The sequence below is a fragment of the Lissotriton helveticus genome, chromosome 1_2 (assembly GCF_964261635.1).
Source record: "Lissotriton helveticus chromosome 1_2, aLisHel1.1, whole genome shotgun sequence".
In the NCBI taxonomy this organism is placed as follows: domain Eukaryota; kingdom Metazoa; phylum Chordata; class Amphibia; order Caudata; family Salamandridae; genus Lissotriton; species Lissotriton helveticus.
This window is the reverse complement of record NC_136058.1, coordinates 78,495,175-78,517,481: the sequence shown is the minus strand read 5'-3', so window position 1 is coordinate 78,517,481 and position 22,307 is coordinate 78,495,175. Positions and strand designations below refer to the sequence as shown.

Sequence of the window (22,307 nt, the reverse complement as noted above, 5' to 3'; positions counted from 1 at the left end):
TGTTGAGTAGTCGCTATATTAATAGTTTGGAGAGCCCACTGCAAGGCACACATGCTAGGTGGACGAAAGGGGCCGAATGGATCCTGTTAAATTGCAGATCACGTGTTGGATGAAAGCTAGCAATGCACCAACTACATGCCTGCATCAATACCCTTGTATGTGTACATATCCCTGTGGAGGTCGACAAATCGGACGGGGGGAACTCCGCTGTAACCAGGCGTTGTAGCACACTGGGGGGACGCTAGGTCCTTCCAGTGGGAACCCAGTGATGAAGCATGTCACCACCAGGTTGGTGAGTGAGGGTTCTTTTTAACTATCATTCTGTGTGTTTTTCTTCACCGCTCCCTCTTTCCTTCCCGTTTGACTGTCCCTCACATGATTTTTTGTGAGGTTTTCCTGTTTTCTCAGCCGTTTCACTCTCCTGTTGTTTATCAATATTAAGACTAGGGGTAAGAGAGCGAATACTTATACCCTTACTCTCCTGTTGTTTGATTGTACCTTTGAATGTAGTCACTTCACTCTATCCCTATCCATGTTTTTGCCTATGTCAAACCTGTATACAATGTGTTATCCCTGTAGAGCGCTCTGATACCCTAACGGGTCATGTTCACGCTCTATAAAACATTAAATAAATAAGTCTATTCAGCACGAAAAAATGACAAGATGCAACCACCAGAATCGTTTTAAGGTTTGGGCAGGTGTCCTCGGCCCCCAGCTTCCAAAGTGGCCACTTACACAAGGGATTATGACAAATTGAAGAAACTCTCTCTTTCTGTGTTGTTTTTACTCAATGTCTCCATCTCTCTCTGCCTACATATATCTGACTCTGTTACTTTACCTCACCTATCTGTTGCTTGGTCATCTTTCTCTCTCTTATCTTGCTTACCCTGCTTTACAACTCTATCTACTTCATTATCTCCTCTAACTTTCGAATACCTTCCTCTGTATAACTTGCCTCTCTCCTCTTTGTACCTTACCCATGTCGACTTAATATCTCTCCACTTCTCTATCTTGAGGTTTCATATTTCTTTCTCACCAATCACTCAATTCAGGTCCTCGCTGTACCTCACATATTAAGCTACCCCACCTCTATCTCTGTAACCTCTCTGTAGCACAACCTTCCTCTTGTTCTCGGCCTCACTTATATTTCAGTCCCCTGGGCCTCTCCTTACTTCAATTCACTACTTCCATGTTTTACCTCTGCCGCTCTACTTTCTATAACATCCCTGTGTATTTACATCTATCTTTATCTCTACTTTCTCTTTTTTACCTCTTCTGTGTACTTCACCAACCTTTCAAAATACCTCAGTCTAGCCACCTCTCTCTACCTATTTCATTACCTCTTCCCTCGCTACATCTATACCACTAACTACTCTACCTACCTCAGCTCTGTCACACCCCTCTCTCTGCACCTTTCTGCTGTTTCCATCTCACCTGCCTGTATTTTTTATCTGTGCCCCTCTATGCACTTCAGTTCTCTCTGCACTTCTTCTCTTTTTAAACTCACATTGCTCTCGCTACGTTTCTATCAACCTCACACATTTCTACCTCTCACTCCTCTCTATATAAACACTCTCTACCCCACACCTCTCTCTACCTCATTGTTTCTACCTCACATTTATCTCAGTATTTCATCATTCTGTACCCCACCTTTCTCACTATCAAACCTTTCAATTCACCTCACCCCTTATTTGCGATCTCGCCACTTCCTTTTCTGCTCCTTCACTGTTTCTTCTACCTCCTCTCTCACTTCTTTAGCCTTTCTCGCTATCTTTCTCTAGCTGTACCTTTTTATCCACCTATCATTGCCCCTGTTGCTCTCTCATCTCTGTCTATAACTCCTTCTCGGTTGCCACTCATCCTCTCTACTTCACCACTCTCTCTCTCTATCTCACCCTATCTCTCTACTTGTGTATCAGCCTTATCTCTCTTTCAATTAATCTTTTTCTATCTACAATTCATCCCTTTCAGTCTTTCACTCTTCTCTCCCATCCTTGCATGGCTCTCTGTATTTATCTTTATTTCTCCTCTTTCTCTGTCCACCTCTACGGCTCTTCGTTTCTACCACTCTCTAACTCACCGGTCACTTCCTACCTTGCCTCTCTCCTCTCTCTCAACCTCATCCCTTGGTGTGCCCGCACCTTTCCCATCTCTCTGCCTTTCCTTCTCCCCATCTGTAGCTCTCGCATTCTATCTTGCTACCATACTCTTAAACCTTACCATTCTTTTGTCCTGTCTGTTCCTACCTGTCTTTTCCCCTATTTATTTCTCTGTATCTTTCTTATGGATTACCTAGCCTTTCTCTCTTTGCTATATGTCTCTATCTACCGGTATACACCCGTTACAACGGATCTTTTACTCCGCACTACCATTACAACGCGACTTTTACTCCGCATACCATTACAACGCATTGCGCTGGGGGGCGCTCTAGGATAGGGAATAAGTATAATTTACTATCCAACACCTTCCCTAGGGTCCACGGGGACTGGAGTTAGAATAGTAAATTATACTTACCACTATCCAGCGCCCCAAGGCGCTATGCGTTGTAACGGTATGCGGAGTAAAAGTCGCGTTGTAATGGTCTGCGGAGTAATAGTATGCGTTATAACGTCATACATCCTATCTACCTCATTGCTCTATTTACCTTATCTCTATCCTTAGCTCCTCTCTCCTTTTTTGTAGTTGGAGGGTGCCAGGCAGATTGAGCTTTCAGTTATGTTAACGTGCTCCTGTTTGTCAAAATGTAACATATAATTCGCTGCTTGCAATATGGGAGAGGATGTGGCCTAACGGCCAGAGCGGTCGACCTCGAAGTGGGGAACCGGGTTCCAGTCATGGCAGGGTCGCAAAACATCCTGTGATTCTGGGTAAAGTGCTCATGTAAAGCACTCTGACACCTCCGGGTCTAGTTCAAGCTATATAAAACTTTTTTTTTTTTTAAACAAGACCCAAAAATATGTCTTGCCCAGGACCCCAAAACACCTTAAGTTGGCAATGGGCCTCACAATTTTTTTGTCCCCTGCCTCAAAAACCTCTGGTGTAACTGTTTTGAACCAACACTATCTAACCTTAAGTGACTTTTCTGTGAGGAAGCTAGTTGTACTAAAAATGTTTGACCGTATTTCAACATCCTGGTGAGAAGCGCATCGGCTTCAAGTGAAACAAAGTTTACTTCTACGTCCTAAGCCGCATGCATGGATTTTTTACGAACCGGAGAAATCTTGTCTTAAACACAGAGGGGCAGATTTACAAGCCCCTTCTGGCATTTTTACGACACTGTTGCGTCACTTTTGTGACGCAGCGGCATCGTAAACCATGCGCCACTGTGCAACAGATTTACAACGTGACACATCTAGTGAGATGCGTCACATTGTAAAGCCCTGCGCTACATTATACCTGCATCAGGTATAAAGTATGCAGGGTGGGCGTTCCGTTGCAAGGAAGCCCCGTAAAAGTGACGCAGTGAAGTCTACAAGATTTCACGGAGTCACTATTACGTCCCTGCTGCGACAAACCCTTACGCCTGCTGGTAGCAGGCATAAGGGGTGACGCAGCACAACAAGTATAGGCTGGCCCTGAGCAGTGCTGGAGTTGCATCACGCTTGCGACATGACTCCAGCACTGCGTCACCTATACGCTGACAGATGCGTCACGCATCTGCCTCTCCTTGCGCCACGGTGTGCCGCATTGTAAATGTGGCGCATCCATAGTGGAGCAAGGCGTTCCTAACGTCACGCACCATAACTGGCACACCCCTGCTGATCTGCAGGTATGCGTTAGTTATTGTAAATCTGCCCCAGATTTTCGAGATGCTTTCATGCTCAATCTGTATGCCTCAGTTCCACTGCACTGCTCCCTGTACCACAATCTTGCACGTGCACCTGAACCTTCACTGAGATATCAGGGGTTCGCATTTAGGACCAGCTCCCATCTTGGGCTCCACAATAGGTGCAGCCATCTTAACTTTAAGAAATGTCTTTCCATTGATTAACTACAGCTGGCCTTTGTCCTCTCGCCACAACTTTCCGGCTGGATGTTTGATACCCTCAGCAGCATACATAAGTGCTGAAAGTAAGGGTGCAGGGGATGCCGCAGCACCCCAAAATAACCATGCTGGGGATAAGAAAGTGAATGAGCAATATGTGCCTTTTAAGTTCATTTTCATCTTGTCACAGTTGCTGTGCTTCAAAGACAGAGATCAAATGTCAGGCTCTGTCTTCTGACTAATTGCTGCTTATTCTTTTAACATGGAGGTAGGTATTCGCTTTTCTGTCTGATAGGATTTTTTAAAGTGAACTATGTGATAATCTCGCTGGGGCACAGGAAGTGTAAAAGGAAAGGCTGTAGCATGTCATTTTGTCACCCAGGAAATGTAAATACCTCTTAAAATAATTTTGTTAAGATATTTCAGAATAGATCAGCAGTTGGAAACGCCCAAGTTAAGCAATTTCTTTTGCAATTCTGAACTGGTATAGAATCAAAGATTTTAACAGAATCAAAGCAAATCAACAGATGCACAACTGGAATATTCACTAAAACCCGATTTCTGCTCATCAATGCTCGCATGATTCATAGTTATATTAGCAAAACTGTATGTCTATGTATATTTAGTGGCCATTTCAATGGAAAATGTGCTGCCTGTAAACAAGAGTGCACTACCACACCATGCTTTAATAGCAGCCGCGGTCCATGCAGGTAGCAGCGGTGGGGCGGTGGGGCCACCTTGAGGGGGGTTTTGGAGGGACGATGCAGAGGGAAAATTAATTATTTATTTATTTTTCTCTCTGCATTGTCCCTCGAAATCCCCCACAAAGCGGCCCCACCGCAGTTACTTACACGGACCGCGGCTGTTTAATAGTATATTTGTGACAGTCGCTCCATAATACACCCTTAGCACTCTCCTGCTGAATACATTTGCTACACATGTGCTTTAAGTAACATTTGTATTTTTCATAATGCCTATGACTTAAATGACATAACATTGATGACAGCCCCCCCACTGTGAAAATTGTTCCAGCACTACTGGTAGCATGATGCTTTTTGGAGAGAGAAAAGAAAATATTACAAATATAGATATAAATAAGTATGTTCAATTTGACCATTTGTGAACCTGTTTTCCCTATTATATATTTGATTGATTTTGCCCATCGTGTAAAATCATTCACTCTCATAGTTCAATGTACCTTAGCGCCATTGATTTGAATTACTCAAAACATGTAATTACATTAAAATACTTTAATTACTTCAAAACTTGCCAATGATTTTTAAAGCATTTATATGCGGATTTTCTAAATGCTATATGGTTGTATTAGAAAGATAAAATAACAGCAGTACATAGTGTTGCCTCTATAAACATCAACTGTTGTATTGTAGGTTAGAAAATGGAACACACCGTTGGATTTTGAATGCCTCACAAAAGGACAGACATACATTTGATTCTCAATTTCTCTCAATAAATCTAAATCGTGAAACAAAGTACACAACTATAGTGAACGCCTCAAACAATCTTGGAAAAACCAGCTCACTGCCCCTGGAATTCACATTTTTTGATATAGGTAAGTGATTCTTTTACATCACAGTTTAAACTGGTTGACGCAAATATAAATAAATAGAATGGCTACTAATAGGTGTCAGTGTAAAATAATATCAGCATGTGATTGGTCAGGCATCAGCAAAGAGCCTCTATTCTTGCTTCCATAAACTGCGTTCTCGGTGTTATTTTCAGAGCTCGCTTTTCCCACTATTTTATTAACCCAGAGAGCAATTGGAAAAGTTGGAAACTGAAACCGGCAGTTTTCTTAAACTGCCCCTGGATTCCTATGGGTTCAGTCATTATTGATGTCCAAGCTATCTGTTACTCTGGGGGAGAAGAAAACTAGACACAATCCCGAGCACACAGAATGAGGTCCTAAAACTGAAGCATTAAAAAAATACTATTTCTGTGAAGTTTGCAGGTCTCTATACCTTTTCCTCATATACTTATTGTTATCCAATTCCTTAAAGCTGGTAGCTTTAAATAATAGAATCATGTCCTGTCTAGAACAAGAGACAATAGCTCCAGGCACTGGATGAAAGGGGGCAGGAGCGGGAAGTCCTAATAAACCAATGCATTTTACAGTTTGATGGGCAACATTCATCTTTATTAATTTGGAAAATACTGGTTGCTGGGTGTGTCGTATATTATAGTTGGGTTTGTCCTGAATTGCACAACCAGTGAGAGTTAATTGGAGCACTAATAACAGCTTTTCTTTCCTATACTATATGTATAGATGTATGTATATGGCATTTAATTTTTTTCGTTTTTTTTTATTGAAGAATTTAAACAATAAATCATAACAAAAGCCAGTATGTCATATAGCCAACAACTTAGGGGCTGATTATGATGTCGGGCCGAGTTGCCTCTTCTCAACATCATCTAGGTCATAGGACCAACCGACACCCGGTCGTCAGTCCTGACGGACCCATAGGATGTGACCAAACACGGTTCGGTTGCATTACTACATTTTACAATGGGAGCATGCATTTCGGCTGTAAACCGACCGGAATGCATGCTCCTATTGTAAAATGGGAGGTGCAGTTCATCCCTGCACTCTCAGGCAGGCACCTCAAGGTAAATATCTGTGTATTTTGAATTTTTTTAGGAAAGAATTCTTGAGAAATTCTGGATATACCGACACAGAAAGTATCTCGCGGACGGCATAGTGTCCGGTATTATTTGGTAACAAAATGTATTTCTGATTTTTGTACGTTTTTGCAGTAGTGTATTTTCCAAGGTCCTGATGAAAGTCTGGCAGGGGAGCCGCCCCTGCATGGCAGAAACATGTTGACCACCATACCATCCTGTAAGGGCAGTCATTATTTCAGACTATCATACACTTTCTTTTTAATCTTGACACCATGATTTATTCCCATTAAAGTTTTTCCTTACATCATGGTAGCTAATTTTAACTAGCACATTTGATTTTTGTTCACACTTTTCTTTTTCACTGCAATTCTAATTTTCCCACACCATCATACCCACACTCAACATTCTGGGTCGGATCCATCACTGGAGGTCTTGGAGAATTGGAGAAATACACACAATATCATCAGGTGTGTCTCCTTATCAAGACCTTGACCTTTTATAATCCCAGATGATGAGGCTCCGCCATATGGGTTTGCTGATGGGATTCATTTCCTTTCACTTACACAGGGCTTCTGACACTGAGGCTTTTGCTTCTGTCTTCTTGCTCAGTCTTCGTTCTTCAATATAGACCACCACTAGTCTTTTGTTGTTTGCCAGGCACCTTAAGGTGCCTGCCACGGGGTGCAGGGATCAACAGGGGGAACCAACCGGAAGCCGTGCACCCGAGGGGGCCCTGCTGTGGGCCCCCAAATGTGAATTATGACAGCCTTTCTGTGTCGGAAAAGCTTCCGAAACCCGACTGTAATTCCAAGGGCGGAAAGAGCCGCCCTTGGGATTACAGTCCACATTCCGACTGGCCGGCGGGCTCTCCGAGCCCGTCAGAAGCCAGCAGGAATGACTGGTCGGATTCCTTTCTAACTACCTCTATTGTAATGAGGCGTTCGGAAAGGAATCCAACCAGCATATTACAATGCAGTCCTATTGGCTCTGACTGAGGGTCGGAGCCTTTACAACTGCATCGTTATTTGCCCCATAGTAGTATGTGAACAATATATAAAGAGAAATAGAAAAATTCAAAATGAATAAGTCACTGAAAAGGCAATTTATGGAGTGATGTTATAATAGAAAAGAATAAAGAAAGCTAGAAGGAGAAAAAAAGAAGGAAAAAGAAGAGAGTGGAAAGAAGAAAGTATGAAGGCTATCAAGACCATGTTGAGACAAAATTATAAAATAGTAATAGATGATAACAAAATATCCTATTCAAATTCAAGTGAAAATAACATTAATAATACTTAATAGCATAGATGAAATTCATCAAAAAAGGTGTCCTGCAATTTGGGTGGAGTATTACAGGAAAGTGGCGCTCTTAGGGAAATCTGCATAGGGTATTTGATTCAATTAGAGTTAGGTGCAGTGCAAAGAGGTAGGGAAAGCCATCCCATTCCCTAAAACGAGGTCATAAACCACATACAAATTAAACAGAAATCCGCTGCACAAGCTAGGAGTATACAGTTAAGTGATATAAAACAGCATTTGTCTTCTTTGGTTCCATAGATTTATTATTTTCCTTTCTTCTGTAGACGATGTCACTGAAAAGCCCAATGAATCTCTTGTGATCTTAGCCAACAAGTGTTTCATCGCCTTATAGGGAAATTATCCAGCGACTTCTTCTGGACTAAGAGAATATACAAATAAGGAAATTGTGGTACGTTTGACTGTAAATCATAAATGTGTGAGCACCTTCTAGTGAATTGGTGTAAATAGTAGAAAAATGTTCAAAGCTCTTTCTGCATCAGTAGACACCGATGCATATATTGTCGAGCAGGATACATGCAGTAATATACATGAGCATCAATAGTATGATGAAGATAGTTTGTAATCGGCTTGTGCATTAGTGGAAACCCATGCGTATACTGTCGAGGAGGTTACATCAGTAATATACATGGGCATCAATTGTATGACAAAAACAGTTCATTATCAGCTTTTAGTGCTATACCCATTTTCTGACACAACAGCTTTTTACTTCTTGGGGAAAAATAGTAACGGAAAACATTGATAGAGATGGAGAGGAGAAAAGTGCATTATTACCCTCATGTTGCCACGGCTGTGATTAAGTGATAAGTGCATATAAATTGCTCTCCTGTGTTGGAGAGAATAATGAAAGTATATAATTCAAATACGATACCTATTGAAAAAAGATAGTTAGTCTTGTCAAGACATAGGGGCTGATTACGATCTCGTGCGGAAGGGCTCCGAATCGGATTTGGGCTTTCCAAACCCGATTTGGAAGCTTTGGGTCCGACCAAATCGTTCCCAGTTCCGAACGATCGATTACAATGCCCGGAAACCGTAAGGGCTGTCCGAATGGGTTCCGAAAGGCCTTCAGAAAGGTCAAGCCTTTCTGGAGCCAAATCGTACAGCTCTATGGACTTAGTTTGTGAGCAAGTGAATAAGATGACCGATTCGGACAGCCGGTCCGATTCGGTCTTCCTGGAATGAAACGGATGTCGGAATCTGTCTTTGGGAGACCTTGGCTGGCCCCCCTTAAGCAGGAGCCCTCCATATCAGGCCTGTGGGGGTACCCATGGGTCCACTCTTCCCACCCATGCACAGTGTGGCAAGCACATGGGGTGCCTACCACAAGGTGCACATTTTTCCCCAGCCACTCCTTTCTTCAATGGGAGCCTGTGTTTGCGTTCGGAACACAGGCTCCCATTAAAGTCAATGGGAGTCTGACCGACTAATATCCAGAAGTATCAGCATGCATCCAATCACTCGGTCGGACTCCCCCGATCCGAGTCTTTTGGAATGCCTTCCGGAACCGATTCAGTCGGAATGCTTTCTGAACGAAATCGTAATCGCCCCATAGTAGCATTAACAATAGTACTGTGAGATAAATAATTGGTAATCAGAAACCAGAGTTTGTCACATTTTACTGCTAACCGTAGAGAGTTCAGATTAAACTGTTCAATCTGTGGTTGTGAAATATTAAATTCCACTAACAGATAACTGGAGTGTAAAATAAACAATTATCAAAAAAAGAAATCGAGTTTGTGTTAAGGTTGCAGAGCATGCTGTAGGATGCAATTTGGCCCAGATTCTATCCCAGGTGGGAACCGGCCAAGTATAATGCAACTCCAATTCCTACAAAGCTTTGTTAGGAAACGTAGGTGTTTCCATATTGGGAGATCGGAGCAATTTATATACGATAGCAGCTTTTGAGGGCAAAATCTAAGAAATAGGACTAATCTGCACATGAGGAGCCCCATGGCCAAAGGAAGTAATGTCCCCAAGTGAACATAATATCTGAGAGATTTTATGTGCTGGATTATTACAAGAAATAAACAATAGAGTTATCCTTTAATAATTGTGAAATGGAGAATATGTCCTTATCCGTCCACTTATTCCATGATATGGTTTTACCATTTTTCATAATCAATTTATTTTACCAGATGAGTCAAACTGATCAAATGTTGATAAGTTTGAAACAAACAAATACATTGTTCCAATAAGGATGGATTGTGTTATACAGTAGACAGCAAGCAAACTTTAGGCAGATTAGATGTAAAAATAATATTTTTGCAAGCAAAAGGGAAAACCAAAGCATGCTCTAGATATAACCATAACCTGCCAAGGTTGGAGACAGGATCCATTAAATGAACCTGAATGTAATTCCAAATGCCCTGTGATAAGTGGAGAAATCCAGAAAATTACCACCTCCAGACACCTTGGTATTTTTCAATATATTTAGAGAAATTCAAGATTTTTTCCCATTCTAAAGCAACTGCAATGTTATGCTATCTAAGGTAGCAAAAACCTTTTACAACTTTTAACCATCATCCTCCTAAGGAAAAGGTTTATAACAGTAATAAACATTATCCTGATTATGTCAATGAGACCCACCAAGATAAAAATAAAGGAAACAATTTTTGTATAAGGTGATAAACTTTACATGAGATTTCATCTGTATTGTATTTAACAATATGCCTAATAGAATTACAATACCTTATCCGGAGGCATTTGTTCTTAGTAGTATGCCAAACAAAACTACTACAGAAAATGGCTTTTGTGCAATTTTTATTAAGAGGGAAACCCTCTGATTTATCCACATTACGTTTATAACCTAAACCCTCGGAATAGAGGTTTCGTTCCATGAAGTAAGTTAGCGTAGACCAAGGATACTACAAGTACGGCTCAGGGGCCGCATGCAGCCCTTCTGACTTTTAATTGCGGCACCCTGGTGAACAGCAGCACTTCGCTGCTGTTCATTTGACAGAGCAGGAAGCTGTGAAACAAACGGGTGTAAAGAAGAAAATAAGATGTCCAACACAATGTATCTTTAGACATACCTTTCGTTTTAAAGATATCTTGCACTAAACATTTAAAAACCTTATAAACTCCCTCCAAACTTAAAAAAAGTGTATTTTATTAACATATGCATGAGCATTTTACCTTAGTAAATAAGGTTACATCTCTGCATTGAGAGGCATTTATTAGTTTTTGAACATGTTCTTAGAAACATTTATGCTGCCCCATTCTGAAAACAATGCCCTTGGTGAACAATGAGGCAAGTCATTTGCCAGGTGCACCTTCTGTGCAGCCTTGGCTGTTACATAATTGGAACACCATTATAAGAGAATGTTTTTTATAGCAAACATCCCAAACTCATATATTTTAAGGCGCTCTCATATGTGGTAATGAAGAAATAGAAGGCAAAGTGAAATTAACCAGTCGCCTAGGATCACACAATTTCATCAAGTGGGGAAGCCAGGAATGATACCAGGTAATCTGGTTTCATAGTTTGCAATTCAGCCACTATATGAGTATCAATTTCCCTCTCATGTTTTACATTAGAAGTTAATGCTGTGACTTTAATTATTAGTGTATAAGAATAGAGCACTAGTGGCAGACAGAAGTCAATTGAAGGCTCAGTTTGTTGTCCACATCATGCGTTCCCCTATGCCCACCTTTCATCACTTCGACCCTTGCATTGCTGGCATCATTGTGGCCCTCGGGCATGGCATAGACAGTACTTTGCGCCCCCCGGGGAAATGTTTGCAAGTACCCATGGTACAGACACAAACAAAAGAACATCATCTGCATAAGCAGTCAATTTAATGTGTTGGTCTTTAAATTTAAAGCCAGAAAAACCCTCAGACTGTATTATTTGAAAGAGAAATGGTTCTAAAGCCAGAATAAAGAGTAAAGGAGCCAGAACACATCTCTGTCTAGTACCCCTTTTACAGGATTGGATGCCCTTTACTAATACTGATGACTTGGGAGATGATTACAGTTGTGAAATAAGCTCTTAAAAACTAGGGACCAAAACCATGTCATTCCAAAGCCTGTATGCCAAACTGCCAGTTAACTTTGTCAAAACTTTTTCTCTGCCTCAAGAGTAAGTGCAGCAGTAGGCTTGGCCATTTTAAAAGCTGTGTTAGCAATATTCTTAAAAAAGTAGGAGAATGGTCTGCTAGGTTTCTTTTTTTAACAAAATCAGACTCATGTATGCCATTTAGGTCCATCATTAAGGTAACTACCCTATGGGCCAGCGTTTGGCACATATTTTACAATCAGTATAAATGAGGGAAAGAGGCATGTGGTTTTCACACAAAGAGCGATCTCGACTTTTCTTTAGGTATAATGCAAATCATAGCCTCCATAAAAGAATCCACAGAAACATTCAAAGACGAAAAGTAATTTCTCAGCTTAAGAAAACTGCAAATAGAATTCTGCTGTGAATCCATCTGGACCCAGTCCTTTCCCTGTTGGGAGAACTTTAACAGCGGTGTATAGCTCTTCAATTTATATCGGTTTTCTAGAGAAGACAAATTTATATTGTTGCTGTTCCTTTTTTTGAGCCTAGAGAAGTAGGAATTAATGAGCACCTCAGAAGGACTAGTCTAAGGAGAATATACATTTTGGTAGTAGTTCAGAAAGCAAGCAGAAATATCAGAACCCGTGAACATTTTGCTCCCACGTCATTCACAATAGATTTCACAGCTGGCTTCTACCTTTTGTACTTTAAGAACTGACTCTATTTTTCCCTCCATAATACCTCACATTCATTTTAAGAAGAACTCCACAAACTTTTTCAGTAGTGTATTTGTTAAGCTGTATTTTAGCTGCCATCAACACATCCAGATAAAATTTATTATTTTTTGATTATAGTATTTATGTTCTAACCTCTTAATGTTATCGAGAATAGCTGCAAATAGTTTATCTGCGTTTTTCTTTTGAAAGAAACATAACTAAACATAAACCTCTAGAGGCTGCATTAAATGCATCCCATACATAGTGGAAAGGAGAGTGCCCTGTATTATTAATATCAAAATAATCATTGAAAAAGTTTTCATAGATGGTAATGAAAGTATTATCAGAAACCAGGGAATTATTAAATCTCCATCTAGATTTCCTATAAATGTTCCACAGAAATGTTAGGTCTGTTTAAACAGGGGCATGGTCAGAAATCAGAATTAAGTCAATTTCTGAATTAACCAAATGTTGAACCATATTTTTACTTAAAAACAAATAGTCAATTCTAGTTTGAGAGTTGTCTATCCAAGTAACAAGAGAACTCTCTAAGATCTGGGTTAAACAATCTCTAGGAGTCACATAGTGAGCTCTGTGATACGTTATTTTTAAATGCCTTATGAGCACTGTTAGGAACAAATCTAGCTCATGACGGTCATTCAAGATAGGGGTCTATTATATTATTACAATCTCCAACTAGGAAGAAATTATCACCTGAATCCAAGTATTTTCATGTGTGATGAGATTTTAATGAGTAGGGCCATATACATTCATCATTGAAAGGATATTATCCTCTATTTTGATTTTAGCCAAAATCCATCTTCTCTCAGAATTATTTTCTTGTGAAATAATGTAATGTAATGTAATGTAAGTATGCACTTATATAGCGCGACTGTCACTCCAAGGAGCATCTTGGCGCTTATAGCCCGTAGCCTACATGGAAGGCCGGAAAAAGTCAGCTCACACATCCGTCTCATCTATACTGAACACCCTGTGTCTAAACCAAAGTCATACACACTGTGTCTGGAAGGTTGAAAATCCAAGTTTTCAGAGCCTTACGGAAATTATTCTCAGCAGAGATCAGGCGCAGGTTGGGTGGGAGTTTATTCCAAGCTTTTGCGCCCAATGTTGCGAGGGATTTCCCTCCTTTTGTTGACAATTTGAATTTGGGGGTCCGTAACAGATTCATGTTGGCTGATCTGAGAGTGCGTGTTGGTAAAAGAAATAGACAATTTATTGTGGCAAATGTGGCACCACCAATATTATTAGAGATAGAGAAAGACAAAAATACTTCAACAACCCATTGCTTCTTACGGTTAGCAACCTCAGTATTAGATGTGTTTCTTATTTTAAAACTAGCTGACCCTTGAGCCTAGCCAAACTTGACAAGACTCTTTGCCTCTTAATAGGATTATGTAAACCCTTTACATTCAATGTAACAATGTTAAGATTGATTACAAACATTGTGAATAAAAACATTTGACTTAATAAATGCTAAATATGTAACACTCCTAGAGGAATCAAATAGAAAGAAGAAAGAAAAATAGGGAGGAGTAACAGGAAAGAAATAAAGCAAGCAATGGAGAACAATCCTCAACAGACTAACATGAATGAAGACAAAGAAAAAAATAAAATTCCCTACTCACAGTTGAAGAATATGGATATAAATTGAAATACTGTATAGATTGTGAGGGTGGTGGAACACCTAAATGCAGGTATGCAGATAGTGATTCCAACAAAGGGAAAATGAAAGAAAAATATATATACCAGAGTGACAGAATAAAAAGATAAAAACCACAAGAAAGTACAAGGAATACGGGTGATGCATTGCGCGCAACGAAATTCGTTTTATTTATTTAAATGTTTACTTACCTGTAAAACTCCGTAAACCATACAATACTACCCCCCACCCTGCCGCTCCCCCTCCCGACATCACCACCCTGCATTTACTCCCACTGCCGGCTGCGGCTGGAATTAAGGAGGTGATCAAGAACCACTGCAACTTCCGTCCAAAAGTGTATACATTAAAGACCATCTTTCAGTTCGCACAGCACACCAGACAATTGATGAAACAGAAATGGAGAGGCCTGGAAGTCAGTTAAAGATTACATCGAACAACCTTAGGATACAGCAATTGGATGACCTATTCAAACTGAACACGATGGAGCATACTGCACTGTTAACATTCTTTCAGGAAACGACTTCTAAATCAAAAAAGTTGGAACCGATGTTTTCAAAGAACAGTATGCATATTTTCAGCCCTAAGCAAAACTATTTTTGGTGTGTGCATTCGATTTCAACAACACAGGGATGCACGAAAAACGTGTGAGAGCATTTTTTAAGCTTTTGCCTCAAAACAGGGATATAGGCCATAACAAAACCTTAAGGAAATCTGTCAGAGACTACAGGCCCACAAAAGATACACGTCATTTTTAGCATATCCTTCTCCCAAACTTCCCATGAAGACATTTCCCTTGGGCCAGTTAACTTAAGTTGTGCTATAATAACCTAGAAATATACACACCTTACTAAATTGGATCATAAAACCACACATATTGTCGAGCAGGGAACTGCATTACACAATTCTAACTACAATCCCAAAACGTGATGCAGAAAGTGTTTTTCATATTGCGAGGCATTTTGTTCAAAGATCATTTCACTATTATAGATCACAGTCAGGAAGTGCATAATTGGAGCGTGCCTCTCACGCACATGTGCAATGCGTTCTTCATGGGACTGTACTTATTTGCTGACAGGTAATGAGGTCATGGGGATACCAGGAGAGTCTGTAAACAAACTGTCAAATCTTTAAGAGCAATTAGGAAAAGGATGTAAAGAAAAAGTAGATGCAGTTCAATCAATCGAAATTCCTTTATTTCGCAATCTATCAATTGCATTCAAAGAACAAAACTGTAAACAATCATCATGCACAAATTCTGTCAAAAAAGATACTTTCCATCTAAAAACAGCAAAAACAGTTACCTTCATAGTAGATGCAGTTATTGTGAAATCAAACAAATGCCAAAGTATTGCCTGGAGCACAGAAAACTCAATTAAGCTTGTTTTAAACAACTGCATTTGAGCTAGAATTTTGAATTCAGAGGTGTTTAAGAAATTGGGTGGCAATATGACTACATATTTAAACGCATGGATATTCATACAGACCATGAGTCTGGCATTAAGCCTCAAAAGAATGTGAAGAGGCTGGTTACCCCGATAGGAAGTGATACATATATTTTTCTCGTACACACATGCCTGCTACCCACGTTTAGGAGATGCTCCCCTGTAGAAAGATTAGTTGAACAACACGTGTAACCAAGATTGGAAACATAATTATCTCGGATGACGCTTTTAATAGGATTGCATCTGAATAAAATGAACTGACTTTGGGCTATACTACAGATCAGTATTGACCAGAAAGCTGGTTTTCTCGATGTCCTACCCATACACCCTAGATCATGAAAGATTAAAGAGAGTAATCTCTCACATTTCGGGTGAGTGGTTAAATGGGTTGTTTGAACAATTTACTGACCCTTGGTGTCTTCACTGACTGTCGCTCCACTGGAGCTCAGAGTAATGATCACACTGCTGGGAGGAGAGACGTCAACCTTCATGGGATTAATAGGGTTTAAATGAATCACTCATGCCCTGGTTGGTCTCTCAAAGGATCACTGGCCATCCGAAAAACCATCCAGAATAGGCCTAAATAAATGCTGAAATGTTGGGCGAATCGCTCCTTGCCTCAGTTTGCACTGTGATGGTGTAAGAAACTGCGTTATTAGTTGAGGGGGATGAGAGCCCCACTCAAGTAATAAACATAATCCCTGTCAGCGTGAGCCATAAAAGTCTCTCAATAAACCATGTTTAACCTTCTGGTAGTTTGGCACAAAAGTAGTCAGGCTATTGGTAATATCTAACATAGGTTTTGCACTGGGAGGATACCCTTCCAATACAAAATACCATGCCTAACCAAACTCTACATTTACCATTTTGGAAGTGAGCCATACAGTGCAGCACGCATGCAATGCTGGAAACATTTGAAGAAAAAAAAACATTTCTCTTTTATAACACCTGCCTCAAAGAGCTGTCATTTTTCAATGCAAAGCCTTGTCTACCATTATTAGTAGACCGGACTTTCCATCAAAAACTGTGGGTGGTTGCATGGAAACGCCGACGTATCATCCATGCAATACTCCTTTGATGCAAAGTAATGCAATTCAATTCAATTCATGAAGCTTTATTCGGTACATATAAAATGACCATAAAAGCACAAAAAGGAAAAAAAATAATCATACATGGAATAAAGAAATACATCAAATTTCAGGGCAAGGAACGACCAAGACATTACAGACGTGGTTCTTAAAAACACATACTTTTCCTAACATTAATACGAGTTAAAAACGTTGCAGTATAAAAACAGATATGAACAGATTGCAAATTAAAAATTAGACTCATTGCCTGGTTAACTATAGGTACGCCATATCTGACAAACATAGGCTTCAGATAGGCAGTACGAAAATTCATATACAGTTTACAAAACAATAAAAAGTGCAAAGTACTCTGTTTAGATACTCCATCACACATACATGGCCCTAACCTTTAGCTCTCCCAGGTCCAGTGCCCTGCGCCGGCAGGTTGTAAGAAATAAACCCCTCAAAATTAACATCTTCCCTGGACCACGTTTCCTGGAAGCATAGGATATCATAGGTATTAATAAAGTCCAACCAGCCTAGAACATTCCCCTTTGATTTCAACCCTGCAATGTTCCAACTAGCAATTGTTGTCCCTTTACCCATTGTTCCAATGCTATCCGGTATCGTAATTACATTACTACCATCTTCCTCCCTTAGATTTCCACTTGATAGAACCCCAAGGTCATTGATCAGATCTAAGCTGTCCACCCGGATTGGCTCATGGCCCAACGTGTTTTCACTTATCTCAGTTACAGATTTATCTGAGATTCCACACAAGGAGGGCTTGAGAACCTGTGGAAGTCAATCATTAGTGTCCAAGCTATTTAAGGCATGAAATCGATTTCGCAATGGGATATCCTGACCTGGCTGGTAGAAAACTGGAAATTGCCTGCTACTATTACTGTCATTAGGGGGGCCTTTAGTAAGGTGGCTATAAAAATAACCAAGTGGATGGGCACAAACAGTGTTATCAGCAATCGGTAAGGATGCCGCTCTTAACAAGACAGTAGCGGCATGTTGGGGGTTGTTAGAAACGGGATCCCTGGCTGGCCAGGGCTTGCGCCAAAGTCAGTCCGAGATCACCAATCCCAAGTCAGGGCAAGGGAGTTACACACCAAGATAACCCCTGCTCATCCTCTAGGTAACGTGACGCGAGCAGCAAGGCTAATCTCGGAGGCGATGTGTAAAGCGTTGGCGCGTGCACCCAGCAACAACACCCAAGGCCCAACACAAAGGAAACTCCACACAAGGTTATATAAAAAATAGCCTTTGTATTATAGTAAAACACATTAGATAAACACACACTTTACAATGTGCCAAAAGGCACGGGCAGAATTTACAAGGGATTATGTACAGGACAGGCCACATGGACCACTGTCAGGGGTATGCACTTTTAGAACTAGCACTTGTTGTAATTAGCACTTTGTAGGAATAATAATCCTTGTAGGTATAACACTTAGCACATAGAACATATAATGACTGTAGCACCAAAATAGTACATGTAGCACACAACCAGTAATTACTGGTAAAGGGTAAATACCTCCTATGCAACCCTAACCACCTTAGGAAAATCACGCAGGGAACTAGGACCTTATTAGCAGGACCTATAGAAGGAAACACAATCACCTAAGCATCAAACACATAGCAAAGGGAAAGAAGCAAACACATGATGCATAAAAACATTCAGAGGTGCAAGTAAAAAATAATTGCGCAGAAATCACATTAGCAAGTAAATCACAAATTGCGCAAGGTACACATAGGCACAACACTAGAACTGTCCCTCAGGCCAACTGGCCTCGCAAGGGCTGAAATGCCCTTAGTCCCAAAATGTCAGGGCAGGCTGCGCAGGCAGCCAAGAACACAAGCCTAAACGTGGCAGCTGCCCACTAAGTGCTGGGCAGCTGAAAGGCAATGTGAACACACACGTTGGAGCCTCGTGGGCTCAAGAACAACAATGGGGCCAACCACAACGTGGGAGCCTCGTGGCTCTAGCAACAACTGACTGGTGTCCCCCAAGAGCCTCGTGGCTCTAAACAAACAAACTGGCACTCAAGAGCCTCTCTGGGCTCGTAAAACAAATATGGGCTGTTAGCCTCTCTGGGCTCTAAAACAACAATGGGCCCCTGGGAGCCTCGGGGCTCCTAAATTACAAATGCCCCTTTTGGTGGAGTCCCTCGCTGGACTCGAAGCAACTCTGCCCCGTGAGCCTCTCGGGCTCTGAAAACAATTATGGCCCCAGATGCGGGAGTCCCACTCGGGGGACTCCGAGGCCGAAATGCCCTGGGAGCCTCGGTGCTCCAAAATTACAAATACCCCTTTTGGTGGAGTTCCTCGCTGCAGGACTCGAAGACACCGACTGTCCCTGGAGCCTGAGCAGGCTCTACACACTGGAGGGGGGGGCGGGCACCGGCAATGTGCCCCGACGTCCCCCCTCTCTCTAAGTTGCCCTCGCACTCACCGGCTTCCCTGTGCGGCGGTGGCTCTGCTTCTCCTGGTGCCGCGGGCGGGGCTCCTTCCTCAGGGGAGCCTCGCTAGGCTCCGCACGGCTGCTGCAGGCTCCTTCTCTCTCCGAGGCTGCGGGACAGGACTTCCGGCCAGTCCACGCTGCAATTGGCCGGCCGGCCAACCACTTCCGGGTCAGCGCAGGCAGCGCGGTGGCCCGGCGGGCTCTTTGCACACTCCTGGGCTGCGGTGGTGAATTTCCTTCACCAGTGCAGGGTGGGCACCTGCGAATTAACCCCTACAGCGGGGTATGCACCACGTTTTGGCACTCGATCGGGCAACAAAACGGCAACAGGTCCCTGGCGGGGTGGGCACCTGCCAGGGGCACAAAACGGGTCCAATGCCGGGTGGGCACCGGCCGAGAACGAGTGAAGCGCTCTCAAGCGCTAGGGACAAAATACAGCGCTCCCTGGCGCTATAAGTGAAATACAGCGCTCCCAGGCGCTACAAGCAAGGCAGAGCTCCAGCAAAGTTCTGGAGGCAGGCAGGGGGGCAAGGCTGGGCCCAGAGCCAGCTCACTGGGCCTCCAGGCAGGGAGGCAATCCAAGTGGCGGTCCTCCTGGCGCCCAACAGCAGCAGCAACCCCCCTCAGATAGGATCCTGGAAGAGAACAAATTGTAAGGGGACACAGCCCCTTCTTATACTACTAAATCCTTTGTCTTTGCTCAGGGTGAGGGGAAAAACCAGTCGCAGCTGGTTTGTGAGCATTCTTGATGTGCTCAGCCCCTCACTCAAGTCACTGGCAGGGCTAGGGTCGTTAGACGCACCACAGGGGGCGCAGCCAGCATTGTGTGGGGAAAGCCCAGCCTATTCAGGACCCAGGTGCACCCCTCCCTCACATCACTCATGCTAATCTCTCCACTCACCACCGGGCAGACCCATCATGACTCCTGGAGCCAGGCTCCCCAGCCAGCTCCAGCCAATCACACGCCAGCACACTCACTGCACACACACACCAATGTCTAGAACTGGCACTACCCCACTAGACACATATACGCCGCATACATCATTGCGCAGCATTCAATCTCACGAGTTCGCACATACCAAACTCGAGCCTGCACTCCCCACAACTCAGGAATTAACATGGACACACACATTCCCCATGTATTCCTATGGGAGGGCAGGCCAGCCTCACTACACGCACGCACTTTACTCTGGGACACAGGAAAAAAGTGCGCAGATACCAAAAATCACTAACACAGATCACATACTAAAAGCCATAAATATTAGGGGTGAACCTGCCAGAAGGGCCAAGTCCAACAGGGGTGTTTAAAATTTATAATAACACAGTCACCCCTGCTAGTCTTTGTAGAGTTGCCAATCCAGTTGACCCTTCTAGTTGTTAATATTTGGTCTGAATAGGCCACAGGAAACCCACATTGCCTATGCAACCATGAAACTGTTTTATTTTTTAAAGAGTCATGTGTTTCTTGTTGGGACTGGGTCGTGCAAGTTTCAATAGGCGGGACATTAGTTAAGACGACCACGTAGGGGGCACAATCAGGGGGGAGGTTAATAAAACGCCTTCTCTTCACTTCTGTCCACCCTTCTTTGCTCTCGGCTACTGTTAAGGCCTTATTTTCCTGGCTTGTTCTTGGTGGGCTATCTAGTAGGACTGTCTCAATACCACTGGGCCTCCCCTCTGATGGGATTTTTACATCTTTATTCTCTCTAGTGCCCTTCTCAATGATCTTAGGTTTTCCAACCAGGGCAATGTGAGTATCCAAAAGTCCCCCTAATCTTGTTACTTCTGCGGAAAGCAGATTTAATTTAGCCACTAAGGGTTTAATGATGTTTTCTAACTTGGCACCAATAGGGCTAACCAGGAAATCTAATTGCTCAGTGTTCAGTTTAGCTGTGCCTTCCTTTTCCTCTGCATCCTCCTCGCCAACTATACTTTTAGGGGGGGTTCCTACTCTTTTTTTGTTCCGATTACCCCCTCGTTTCATTGGCAGTTTCCTACAAGCTCTGACTACTCTACGGACCGGGGAAGCCTGTACTGATGTGTCAGAGAAGTCATCCATCACAATCTGGTTGGGTGCAGCTAGCACTGGTACCTCATTACTAATGATATCCACATTGTCGGCTTCGCAACTATCATCTAATGCAGGTACGCCTAGAGGAGTAGACAGAGTGGGGGGACTACCATGGCCCAGTGATGCTCGCCGGTCATTATTAATTTTCTTGACTACTTTGACTAAATAATTATCCAGTGTGGCAGGCACTGAGGGGTTTTTCACTGTTTTCTGTTTAGACATTGTTAAAACCGCCAACAAACCCCACAATACTTATGTTAAAAAACCGAACGCTATCATGAATCAAACAATGAGATGATAATAACGCGAATATAACAGATCAGTGACCTTATAACTTAGATAAGTTTACAAGTCTCACGATATGGGGATAGGTGACCCTGGCTGCAGCGGTCAGGGTTTGTGGCCCAGCCCGGCCTCCTCCGGCCCCGCCCTTGTCTCGGGCTTCAAATGCAAATAAGCACAAGTTTTCCACTGGAAAGTTACTCCCAAATAAATATTTTGCACTGGTTGACACAAACTCAGGACTACAATTGTTAGTAAATCTTATTCATAGAGGTCCCAGCTATGTCCCGGAAGGTTTTGCCACCAAAGTGGCTGAACCAGATGTCCCTGGGTAACCTCATGCAGAAAATGTACGCACAAAGTAGAAATGCATTGATGGTGACCATATAAATAGTCTTACTAATAAGCTTGGTTTGTTTTCTTGTAATTTAGCCAAATCGTAATGATGCTACTATTTGTAGAGGAGCTGCCTCTGCATCGTGGCGGTTCCAATAGCAGCAGCAGAGAAGTTTCTGTCAAAAATCTTCCAACATAACTTTCAGAACTCTAAGTAAGACACTTATACCACTGGAAGTGTGGGTGGGAGATCCACGAGTCTTGTTTCAGCAGTTATCTAATTCAGGACATTAGTGAGGA

The 22,307-nt window shown here is 42.3% G+C and overlaps 1 protein-coding gene across 3 annotated transcripts in view; it reads left to right on the top strand.

Annotated features, from left to right (window-relative positions):
* The window catches only part of LOC144798121 (interleukin-12 receptor subunit beta-2-like), a 467,579-nt gene that overhangs the window by 155,258 nt on the left and 290,014 nt on the right, over nt 1-22,307 (top strand). For all 3 annotated transcript variants that reach the window (XM_078668879.1, XM_078668885.1, XM_078668889.1), the window contains one exon: nt 5,374-5,555. In XM_078668879.1, the coding sequence (XP_078525005.1) occupies nt 5,374-5,555 (182 nt within the window). The remainder of the gene's footprint in view (nt 1-5,373; nt 5,556-22,307) is intronic.